We start from the raw sequence: 12,881 nt of genomic DNA, 5'->3' as shown, positions 1-12,881 counted from the left end.
CACCTGGGAATCAAATGCGCACATGAAATTGCACTCAATCACACCAAAATGGATCACCACAATAGTAATACTTCAAAAACCAATCACCAATTCAATCTTATATATCTAGTCATATCTAAAATAATCTCCTCCAAGTCGGCTTCCAGAAATGTAATGTGTAGTCACATGTTGGCTTGACCGGATCCAAAAAGATAAGTTTGGATCATCAAAACAATAATAAAGTGATGTTTCTAAATTGGCCCAATCTGTAGGAGTTGAGAAATACAAATCCACAGAACCCAAAAGAAACCTGCATGCAAGAAACCTGTCACAGAGAAAGAGAGAGAACGAATACAAGGGTTTTGGCTCTGACAAAGAGAAAAGATGTATTATCAGAGAAAAATGAATCAAGAATATGAATAATACAAGAGATCAATCCTTATAAAGGAGATCAACACCAAAAGGAAAACCTAACCCTAAGGTGTGTGCATTTAATAATTAAATATTAATTATTAAATGACTAATGTATGCATAAAGAGAAATCTTAAGAGGAGAGCAAATTTAATTAATTACTTTACTCTAACACCCCCCCTTAAGATGAGCTACAATGCAGAAGAAAGAAAAGGAACTACAATGCAAAAGAGGGTCCCGGCAACAAGGCCTGATGAGGTACCCAAATACAAGAAAATCTCTATAAAGCAGAGTAAAGGAGAAAACCCAGTGGGAAAAAACTCCTCTCCAAAAAGAGATAAAGAATCATGCTGAAAAGAAAACATGAAGGAAGGAAGGCCTCACTGAGACCCCCCAAGGACAACTTCCTTCACCCCAAGCATTGAGCGCAACTGAAGATAGCACGGAGATGCCAAAGGTTTAGTGAAGATGTCAGCAACCTGCTCCTCTGTAGGAATATACTCCAAGATGAGAGAACCATCCTGAATCAACTGTCTGATGAAGTGCATGTGGATTTCAATATGCTTTGTCTGCTGATGCTCCACTGGGTTGCGTGAAATGTGAATGGCACTCTGGTTGTCACACCAAAGAATAGTGGGACAATCTGGAGGAAACCCAAACTCTGTCATCGATTACCGAAGCCATAAAACCTCCTGACTGGCTAACACTGCTGCACGGTACTCAGCCTCTGTAGATGATAATGCAATAGCAGATTGCTTCTTGCAAGACCATGTGATAGGACCAGAACTAAGGCAAAAAACGAAGCCAGAAGTAGACTTCTGATCATTGACATCACCAGCCCAATCGGAGTCAGTGAAGCCAATGATGTGAGGGGATCCTGAAGAGTAGTGAATGCCATAATGTGTGGTGCCCCGAATATATCTCAAAATACGTTTGGCTGCTTGCCAATGGCTCTCATGAGGATCATGGGAGAACCGAGAGACAAGGCCAACCGCAAAGGAAAGATCAGGACGAGAATGTGTCAGGTACAATAGACTGCCAACCAACTGCCTGTATAAAGTGGGGTCTACTGAAGGAGTAGAGCAAGTGGAAGACAAAACAACACCTGACTGAAATGGAGTGGGGGCAGACTTGCAATCAAGCATGCCAAATCGCTGAAGCATATCAAGAGCATACTTCTCCTGAAAAATGGAAATCCCATCCGAAGACTGAATAACCTGTAGACCCAGAAAGAAGTGCAAGAGACCAAGATCAGTCATCTCAAACTGCTCCATCAAAGCTCTCTGAACACTCTGAATCATGGAGGATGAGCTACCTGTAATGATGAGATCATCTACATATAGCACTAGAATCAAAAGATCACCCTCCTGACGCTGAATATAGACTGTGTGATCGGAATGACAGCGTGTGAAGTGTGAGGAAAGCAAGAAGGAGTCCATCTTCTCATACCAAGCCCTGGGGGCTTGTTTGAGACCATACAATGAACGTCGAAGTCTGCAAACCAAAGAAGTGTCCTGCACAAAACCTTGAGGCTGCTCCATATAGATCTCCTCATGTAGGTCTCCATGCAAGAAGGCACTCTTCACATCCATCTGAAACACTGTCCATCCCTGTGAAGCTGCAAGTGAAAGTACCAGGCGTATAGAATTCATCTTGGCGACAGGAGCAAAGGTCTCAGAGTAGTCAATACCCTCTATCTGAGAAAACCCCTTCGCAACAAGACGGGCCTTATACTTATCAATAGAACCATCTGCAGCATACTTGGTACGATACACCCACTTGCACCGAACCAACTTTCTTCCCTTAGGAAGAGGACAAAGATCCCAAGTATGATTCTTCATCAAAGAAGAATACTCCTCATCCATGGCCCTATCCCACTCTGGGTGTCCTGTCGCCTCTGAAAACTTTTGAGGATCATCTGAAAGGGTATGACTCAAAAGACTAGAACCAGATGTCTGAGCACGAGTGCGACGAGTATCTGAAGGATCACCTGCCAAAGAACCAGCTGCATCAACAGTATCACGGGCCCACTTCGGCAAAGACGGAGCAACTGGTGGTGGTGGAGATGGTGGATCATGATCTACATCATCCTCAATAGATAAGTAATCCTCAAGAGATGAAGAGGAAGGAGTAGGCAATGAGGGAGAAGCTGGTGATGGAGAATCCATCTGAGGATAGCACTCATCAAACTGGACATCCCGCCGAAACAAGAACTCTCTGGAATCAGAATCAAACAACCTGTATGCCTTAACATCCTCACAGTAGCCAACAAATATGAGTGGTCGGCTCTTCCTCTCCATGGCTATCCGCTGAGCATCAGGAATAAATGCCCAAGCCTCACTACCAAAAACTCGGAATGTAGAAACATCAGGCTTGACATGGGTCCAAGCCTCCTCAGGAGTCATATGTCGTAATGCCTTATGGGGCATTCGATTCTGAATATAATTGGCACAATTGACTGCCTCAGCCCAAAATGAAGAACTCATAGCTCGAGACTGTATCATACAATTTGCCATCTCCCGTAAGGTTCTGTTCTTTCTCTCAGCAACACCATTCTGTTGAGGGGTATAAGGAACTGTAAACTGATGCTGTAAACCATGCTCAGTGCAAAAATCTCTGAAAGCCTGATTTACATACTCCCCCCCATTATCTGTGCGTATCCTTCTGATAGAAAGTCCAGATTGCTTCTCCACAAATGTCTTAAACTTCCTGAAAGAGTCAAAGACATCAGACTTGTACTTAAGAAAGTACACCCATGTACGTCTGGAGAAGTCATCAATAAAAGTGAGTACATAACGGGCCCCTGAAAAAGGAGTCGAAAAGGACATAAGATCACTGTGTACCAACTCTAGGGCTGCCCTAGCACGAGAGGCTCGACCCTTAGGAAAAGGATCTCGATGATGTTTGCCAAGGACACAACCACGACATACACCATCTGTACAAGAAATCTGTGGAAGCCCAATCACAAGTGCCTGTGTACTCATCTGCTGTAGATATCTATAATTGACATGACCAAAACGCTCATGCCAAAGCCTGCTCACTGAATCTGCATGTGCTATAAGAGAGGAACCAACAGTGTCTGAACTCTCAAAGCCATCAAAACTATATAAGTGAGATGCAGAATCCACACTCCCAGTAGCCACAACCAAGTCAGGATCATGAAGATCTCGAATAACCACATCATGTGGAGAGAACTCAACTGTCTTACCAGAGCCAGAGTGGCAAATCTGATAAACAGATAGAAGGTTTGTCGAAATGTCAGGAACCAAAAGCACATCCTGAAGACAACCACCATCCAATGAAACAGTACCAGAACCCTGAACGGAAAGTTGTGCTGAGTCACCAACTGCAATATGTCGAGTGCCTGTAGGAGCAAGAGCGGTGACCAAATCCTGTGTGTGTGTCATATGGTGAGAGGCACCAGAATCTAGAATCCAAGTGGACGCTGAGGACAATGCTCGTGCAGAAAGAGCATGACCTTTCCCTGTGGGCTGTGAAGGAGGCTGTGGTGCACTGATATTATGCTGCTGCATGGCTTCCTCCAAAGCCTCTAAACGTTTCCAACACCTGGAAACGGGATGTCCTTCCTTGCCACAAAAACTGCAAGGATCACCTGATTTCTTCTTAGTCTTGGAGGAAGACTCACCAGACTTTGAAGATTTGCCCTGTTTAGAATTGAATTGTGGTTTTGAATCAGACTTAGGTGGTGGCTTGGAGGGATTCTCACTAGCCTCTGAATCTTTCTTAGGCTTCGGTTTCTGCTTCTGTTTTCCTTTGGAGGATTGGGCTACCAATGCTTGGTTCTGTGAACCTGAAAGTGAATCCAACTGCTTAAGCTTAGCTTGCTCACGAGTCAGACGATCACAAAAGACCTCAAAAGAAGGCATGACATGTCGAGCACCCAAGGCATCCATGGTGGAATAGAAGGTCGAAGAGAAGATCTGAAATGGACCCCGAAGCTTGGAGAGAATCAGGAAAATGCACTCTGTATCAGTCTTAGTCTTACCACAACCCTGCAAGATAGATCTTTGCTGTTTGAACTTCATCAGAAAGTCCTCAATAGAAGGAAATGAATCAGGTACCAAGGAAGTTAACTCTGCCTCAAGCTGCAAAGCTCTGAACTCGTTGACAGTACCAAAAAGTCCCTCAAACTTGGTCCAAATGGCTCGAGGAGTGAGACAACCCTCAAGATGAAACTGAAGACTGTTAGAAATGTGTAAAGCCATCAATCCCATAGCCTGATCCATATTGTTCCTGTGCTGCATAATCTCAAAAGGACGTGTCAACTGAGGCTGAACCTCATCCAAACAGGACCATAACCCTTTTGACTGGAGAAGAGTCATCATGCGACCCTTCCAAGTGTGGTAATTATGCGGTGTGAGAGATTCAATAGGTCTGTCTGCCATCCTGTGAACTGTGCCTCAACTGCTCTGAATTTTTAATTATTATTAAGTGGTCTTTAAGAACTAGACAGAAGATGCAGAAGGGGGTTTGATTTTTTTTTTGTATTGGTGTTTGTAAATTCTAGTTTTCTGATGTAAATAACAGAAAGCAAGAGAAAACACCCCCCCACAATGCAAAAAACTAATCCCCAGTACAAACTGAAAGCCAGAAAATGATAGAAAGCAATAACGGGTTGAGACAAAATTTGGAGCACCTGAAGATTTTTCTGATGAAATAGACTGTATATCTGAAAAGAGCACAGAACCACCTTTCCGACGCCTATTCGCTTTTGAAAAACGGAGTCCGTATGAAAAAGATATGGCTCCTGGAGTGCAAAAAACTTGTTCTAACTTTGACTGGCAAAAAACACTACAAAACGGAAAAATCAGAAAAAAAGATCTGCATCTTTTAGATCGGGCTCGGAACCAGCTTTCCAACGCCTATTTTCATTCGAAAATCCGAGCTAAAATGCCCGAGTTATACCCGATTTAGTAAAACTGCTCCAAAAAAGCCCAAATAGGCCCTTTAAGCCCTCAAGGGCTTAAAAAAATAAGCCCCTGGTCCTCTGGGCGACCAGGGGCTAGCGCTGGGGCTGGTGGCGTAGGGGGCGGCGCAGGGGCGGCGGCGGCGTGCGGGGTGGTCGCAGGCGGCGAGCGGGCTAGGGCCGGGCGGCGCTCGGGCGGGGGCTGTGCCGGCGGCGCGGCGGTGGAGACCGGGCCGCGGCCGGTGGTGACCGCCTGCGGCGGTGGTCACCGGGCTGCGCGTCCCTCCCAAAAAGGCTACGCGCTTTTTAAACAAAAAACTGCGTTGTTAAATTTTTTTTTTTTTTTTTGAAAATCCGCCTCGGTTTTCGTGCCCTAGGGCCGTACGGCCTTGGGGCCAAAAAAAATTTGCCACCTAGTGCAACTGTGTCCAAATCGGATGAATTTTATATGGAAATAGGGGTTTTTGGGCGCTACGAGCTCAACGGTGAGGTCCGTTTGGGCTCAAAGTGCACCGAAAAAAATACCCCTATTCCAAAATAAAAAACAGAATACAAACACAGATCTGATGCAACCAAAACCTGGATCTCAAAATCTTTCAAAAGTCTGAACAAGCTGCAGCAGATCTGGCTCTGATACCATGTAGGAGTTGAGAAATACAAATCCACAGAACCCAAAAGAAACCTGCATGCAAGAAACCTGTCACAGAGAAAGAGAGAGAACGAATACAAGGGTTTTGGCTCTGACAAAGAGAAAAGATGTATTATCAGAGAAAAATGAATCAAGAATATGAATAATACAAGAGATCAATCCTTATAAAGGAGATCAACACCAAAAGGAAAACCTAACCCTAAGGTGTGTGCATTTAATAATTAAATATTAATTATTAAATGACTAATGTATGCATAAAGAGAAATCTTAAGAGGAGAGCAAATTTAATTAATTACTTTACTCTAACACAATCAACAAGAACATGATTCAATGCACTGCAACCACCAAAAATCTTTCGGACCCAAAAATGCTCTACTTTACTTGAAATACCAATTAATCAGCTACCAGTTAACACAAGCTTCCAGATAACAAGAATTGTGACCCCTGGATCGGATCTCCATGAAGAGTTGCCATCAATGATAACCCTAAACCAATAATAAAGCATCGGAAATCACCAGATGAGTGTCAATTTCCACCAACATTATTATTAGACCTTATGATAAGAAATATTAGATCAAACATTATAGAACTTAACTACATGAGATGTATAACCAAAGATATTGGGAATACAATAGTTCTATGAAACAATTTGAAATTCATGATATAACTCAAGGTTCTTAAGTAGGCCAAGTGGCCCTACTATTTAAAGGGTCAATGCAATTTGCACCAACAAATGATAATGGTGCGCGCTTATAAAATGTAGGATCATTTTGAAAATAATTTAAAAGAGTAGTTAAGAATAGATCTAACATTGTTGGGAGATAAATGTCTATTGTATGATGAGAAGTCACCATTTATTGCATCTAAATTATTATGGAATATAGTAATGAAAAGGTCTTTTAAAAATACAATAAAAAAATTATGAATCACCTAAATGGAAGAGAATATGTTCTCATGTTACTGTTTAAAAGAGTAATACTCATCTATATGATTCTTATAAATAGGATGAATAACAAATGTTATTGATGCAAAATATGTTTTGGATGAGATTATGAACAACAAATTGATAAAATGGGGAAGCTTCAATCTCTCCTTATAATCCCTCTTAAACTACACTATATTAGAATCACCATTGTCAACAACACTTTCACCTATCAATAATGTTGTCACATCAATTTTGTCTTTCCTAATAATAGACCCCTTCCTTATTATACTAGCAATGATCGATATATTTAGCCTCACAAATTGTAACATCTTGGTGAAAAGTACATGACACATATCAGACTACAAATATAGCATTTTATTTTAAATAAAATAAAGACTAGGTATGATTAAAATATGCATAGAACCAAATAGGAATTTGTATAAAAGTATAGAATATCTTCATAACTTGATACCCATTTATACAATCTTGTAATATATGTGCACATAATAGATATAGGAAAAATAATTCCTATACATATAAAAAAATCTAGATACAAAGACTACATTCTTTTTTAGGTTTAATGATAAGTGATATTAAATAAAATATTGTAAAATATTTCCTACATGTGATTTGTAAGCAAAGATATTGAGAATATAATAATTCTATTATACGACTTGAAATTCATGAATATAATTCAAGATTCTTAAATACGCCAAGTGGTCCTACTATAGAGATGTGTGTAGAAAATGTGAACTATAAGTTTTTAAATAATACAATATGTATTTGAAAATTTGATACAACAGTTTTTAAAAAAAAGAAAAAAATAATTCCTTTTGATTTCAAAGAAATTTTGCATTTCCTAATCTTAAAAAGACATCGAATGTAGTACAAAAACAAACTAGGCGAAAACAATTAGACATGGGCTTAAATTTCAAGATCACTAAATATATATGTATTACTTTGAAATAATCTTCATAGAATGCACATACTTTTCCCATTAAAAATTACATTATTTTGAAAAACATGACATTATTATACCATGAACTTATGAGGCATTTATCATGGAGTTCAGACATATCTATCTCATATTCTCATCTAAAAACTAATTGTCCTAATTAGATAAATTTGGGAGAGACACAAACCATTACAAAACCATCACACAAACACACAAAAACGAGGAACTCACAAGTAGCGATACATGATTTTCTACAAAGAACATCTATCGCACACTTATGTCACCAGATTAAACGGCTGCCATCTGGAGATATAATAATAAAAATATCAAAAGAAAAAACAAGAAAGCATATCACTCTTTGATAGCGCAACTGTCAAAGTAAAACTAAAGCATTAGGAACCAGCCTAATTTTTAGCCAGAAACAAGTTAGTTGAATATTGACTGGTATATTCCGTCACCATGAAATTTCCCAAACGTGTAATCTATGATGCCGTTTCAATTCCAATGGAGGACGATTCTTCACTAGAGGAAAATGGTGCCGGTCGCGGGCGAGAATCAAAGGGAGTCGGAGGATTTGGGATGTCGTCGACATCTCCTTCCAACATCTGAAGCACCCTCATCATTGACGGTCTGGCAATCGAAATGTGCTGAATACACCACAGACCCACTTTTACCAGACTCCTTGCCTTGACCTCCTCCGCATCGCTCAACTCTATTTCCCTCAACCTCGTCCTCAGTTCCCCTCTCTCCACCAATTTGATTGCCCAGTCTGGAAAGTAGAATTGACTTGAACGACTCACCTGTAGATCAACATTCTTTCTTCCTCCTACCATCTCTAATATCATCATTCCAAAACCGTAAACATCTGACTTGTCCGTTACAGGCCCTGAATTTCTAGACCACAGCTCTGGTGCGACATATCCTGGCGTCCCTCTTGCTGTTGTCATTGATACGTGGTCGTCTGTTCTTCCACACAGCTTGGCGAGGCCAAAATCAGCTACTTTGGCTGTAAACTCTTCGTCCAACAATATATTGTGCGGTTTTATGTCGAAGTGAATGATGCGGCTACGACACTCATTGTGAAGATACGCAATTCCACGAGCCGACCCCAGAGCAATTGAATATAGTTGATCCCAACTCAGAATTTGACCTTTCCCTTTATTGGCAAGTATAAATCTGTCGAGAGATCCATTTGCCATGTACTCGTAAACGAGTGCACTTGTAAGTCCTTCGAAACAATACCCCAACAAACGAACCAGATGAATGTGATGAATCCTTCCGAGGGTTGTAACTTCGTTCATGAATTGAGTCTCGCTTTCCCTCGACTGATCAAGCATTTTGACTGCCACAAGACTACCGCTTGCTAGACTTCCCCTATAAACCTCACCAAACCCTCCTTTACCCAGTTTATGTGCAAAGTTGTTGGTAATCTCCTTGATGTTTGAATACGAATATCTCGTTGGCATTTGATGAACAAAATTGTGCAGAAATGTCTCTACCTGGGAAATAGACCGTGAGTTACCGCGCTTCCCTCTAAGCACCTGACGGCCGAAGGTGGAATTATTCTTTCGATGAGCAATTGCCAGCAATAGCGCAACTATTAACAATGCGCTGCCCAGGATACCTGCGGCTGCATAAAAGGAAAATAATATTCAACCGTAGAAAAAAAACAAAACATACATGATCTTGAATAAAGAGAATCTGCATAGGCCGCTTCCTAAAAGCGAGGCTCACCTAGAATGAAGACGAAACTAATGGATTTGAACTTTGATCCTGAATTACCTGAATCATTAAAACTTAATTTTGTTAGTAATAGTCGTAAGTAATATCCAACTGTTCTATATGATTATCATTTCCACTCGTTTCTACTGAAATTGGAGGAAAGAGAATTGGGACTCTTACTCAGATTAAGGATTGCATCTTCCATCTGGCAAAATGGCTTCATGGTTCTAGTGTTATAATTGCAGGTACCGTTTCTTGACACGCAATTCTCGCAACCTCTGCTGAAATTCCATTCTATTTCGAACCCTTGCTGTACAATTTCGGTCAGACTCATGGATCGAGGTAGTTTTGGGTCTATATTCACTGGTAGCTGAACATATGATTTACAATACGCCGGCGTAGCCAAACTCAAGTTCGAAGTGGGTATGTAATACCAATCATCGCTACACTCTAATTTGGATGCGTTACTGGGCAAGATCTCTTGTTCGCACTGTTCCCCTAGGGTTATATTCTTGTAGTCATTTGCTATATGAAATTGAGGGCTAGACCAGAATTGAGCTGTGTTATTACTCGAGGATGGATCACACGAACTTCCCCATAGATTATTGTCAATTATCGTCATGGATTGGCTGGAATTTTCTGCGGAAAAGACTGTGGGCAGTCGTATGTAGTATTGATGTCCACTAATATTAATTAGAGGCATACCTAAGTATGAATCACAGTCTAACTGAAGCGCGGGATCACCGCAGCCGCTGTTCCTCCCTCCAAAAGGATAAGCCAAACTATAAAACCCACACGTGAAAGGTTTCTGACATGCTCCATCACAGTGAGAGGAGAGCCATGATATCAGAATTGTGAACAGAAGCCAGAGGAAGCGCAAGGGCCGTCCATTAATGGAAGAGGAAGGTAGAGAACAAGAAAGATGAAGCGTGAGAGGCAGACCAGGGAGAGCATCCATTTCCTCAAGGAATAAAAACCACAGAAAATGAAGTACCTGCGGAGGTAAAACTTAAATCTAACAGTATAGCAGAAAAACATGTGGAGAACAAAGGACTCGCTCTGCAAGTGTGAAAGGCAGACAGAACTAGAAAATGAGATTGGAATCCGGAGTCAATTCGTGAAACTTTGACTGCTTTTAAATTAATATCGTTTTGTGCTTGCTTCGTACGACCGCCCTTCGTCAAATTTACGTGCGGTTCACTGTAAATGAATTGATACGTGAAATCCACGCGTTTTCCCAACCTTAAAAGTCCATGACCACGTGAACATGCATTGACAACTTCCAAGATGAAGCGTAAAACAACTTGCCGTGACCCAAACGTTCCATTGTAGCTAATATATTAATGGCGCCGGCATTCATTATAGTTTTGAAATGTTAAACATAGAGCAATGAGCATCAATAATTAAAATAAGTTAACTAAATCTTCTCATACTTTTATTTAATAAATTTATTTTTAAATATAAATTATTTTTCTCTCTTATATTACTCATAATAAAGCTCTACAGTATTATTATTATTATTAATATTATGGAAGCTTTCTACATGAAATTTTTTACAATTTCATAATACTATTTAAAAGCAAATGTCATGTAGTGGGGAGTAATTGTCATACATTGTAGTAAACAATAATAGTAGAAGCAATAAATATTTTTAAGTTCAAAAGTATTTCAAAAGTATTTGATTTTTAGACATATTTTAATATATATCAAATCAAATCTAAAACTAAAAACTTGTTGTAAATATTAATTCATTATTCTAAATTAAATTGATAATAGTCATAATTTAATTGATTTCTCTATAATTTATGTCGGTTTTTTTTTTCTTTATTTTTATAAAATTCTTAAATATGAAAAAAAATGTCTTTAAATTTTACATCCATTAATTCAATTTAAATGATATTTATGAATTTCACAACATAATAATTTAATGTAAGTCTTTACATCTAAAATAGGCTTGAAGCCTTAATAAAGGCTTGGTGTAGCTCTACACGCACGTCCCTGCCACTACCACAATTAAATAAAAAGATATGTCATAATTATATTCTTTCTAATAAATACTATCAATGCAATATGCTTTTATTTATATATTATATATTTTTTTTCTTTTTCCTTTTTTTTTTTTTTAAAATTATAGCTTATTTAATATTTACTTAACAAAATATGGCTTCAATTAAAATCTCAATTTACAAAAATCAACCCCTTTTTCGCTTCATCTAAATACTGATATACATCAAATGATATTGAATATTTAAATTATAAATATTTCTATTTAATTATATTCTAACTTTATAACAATTATTATTATTTTTTTTCCGGAAAAAGGTGGCAGTGCCACTTGATATATTTTATATATATATTTCTTTACAAAAGCTGATTCAAAGAGCTCCCGGAGAAAAGAACCAGAAAGAAAAACTCTGATCCTTGCTCGATAATACATAGAAAGGTTGTGAAACTTAAATCCCTAATATGCCAAAAAGTACAATATATCTCGTAATGTCCAGAATACCGAATACCACAAATCATCCCCAAGTTTTGAATGCTTTCTGGACTATGTTGAAGAAGATGAAGTCCAAAACAAAACATCATGAAAGTTGTACACATTTACATAGCAGCCCACAGTCTGCCTCACTTATGCATTTATTCAACTTGAAGTACAACACGCTTCATAGATGCTCAAATTGACATCCATTCACATCATTTAGATACAAAAAAACCACGAAACCCTGCAATTATAATACCTCACATACCAATGTTTTATCATTATGAACAAGACAACTGCATAGCCATGTGCAATATTATCATGTACCCATGTCCTCCAATTTTTTTTTTCTAAGAATTGGAAAAGAATCGAGATCACATTTCGGGCCCATCATATTAAGTTCCTCCTTAGAACTTTCCATATTTGCCAAATGATCTGCAACTCGGTTCCCTTCTCTATACACATGTGAAATAGTAAAGTTTACAAATGTATCAATAAGTGCATATGCTTGTTCAAGTAAATATCTTATCTGTCAATTGTCAATATTTCTCTTTATGTAAGCGTTGATAATAATAGCTGAGTTGCATTCGATGCGAATGTAAGAGATTTTCAATTTTTTAACTAGTAGAATGCCTTCAACCAAAGCATATGCCTCCGCAAAGTTGTTAGTGCTCGGTGGAATGGAAACATATTTCCAAGCAAAAACACACCCTGTGTGGTCCCTTATGCATATTCCTATTCCTGCATCACCCGGGTTCCCTTTAGAGGAGCCATAAAAATTCAATTTGAAATGTGTCAAATCTGGAGGACACCATTTCACTTTATTTCTATCAA

General features: G+C 39.0%; 1 protein-coding gene across 2 annotated transcripts; it reads right to left on the bottom strand.

The window, feature by feature from the left end:
* Positions 1-8,029: 8,029 nt before the first annotated feature.
* On the bottom strand, positions 8,030-10,670 carry LOC131057158 (LEAF RUST 10 DISEASE-RESISTANCE LOCUS RECEPTOR-LIKE PROTEIN KINASE-like 2.4). 2 transcript variants are annotated; one of them, XM_057991343.2, is made up of 3 exons: positions 9,749-10,670; positions 9,581-9,628; positions 8,030-9,470 (listed from the first exon to the last, which is right to left on the bottom strand). In XM_057991343.2, exons 1-3 carry the CDS (start codon positions 10,524-10,526, stop codon positions 8,329-8,331), a joined length of 1,968 nt encoding a protein of 655 aa, XP_057847326.1. In that variant the 5' UTR covers positions 10,527-10,670; the 3' UTR covers positions 8,030-8,328. The 2 variants fall into 2 exon arrangements, with proteins under 2 accessions (XP_057847326.1, XP_057847325.1); XM_057991342.2 differs by having other exon boundaries at positions 8,031-9,476.
* Between the last annotated feature and the right edge of the window lie 2,211 nt (positions 10,671-12,881).

Source organism: Cryptomeria japonica, chromosome 2 (genome assembly GCF_030272615.1).
Source record: "Cryptomeria japonica chromosome 2, Sugi_1.0, whole genome shotgun sequence".
Taxonomy (NCBI): Eukaryota; Viridiplantae; Streptophyta; class Pinopsida; order Cupressales; family Cupressaceae; genus Cryptomeria; species Cryptomeria japonica.
Note: the sequence above shows the minus strand (reverse complement) of the source record. Positions and strands in the feature narration are given on the sequence as shown.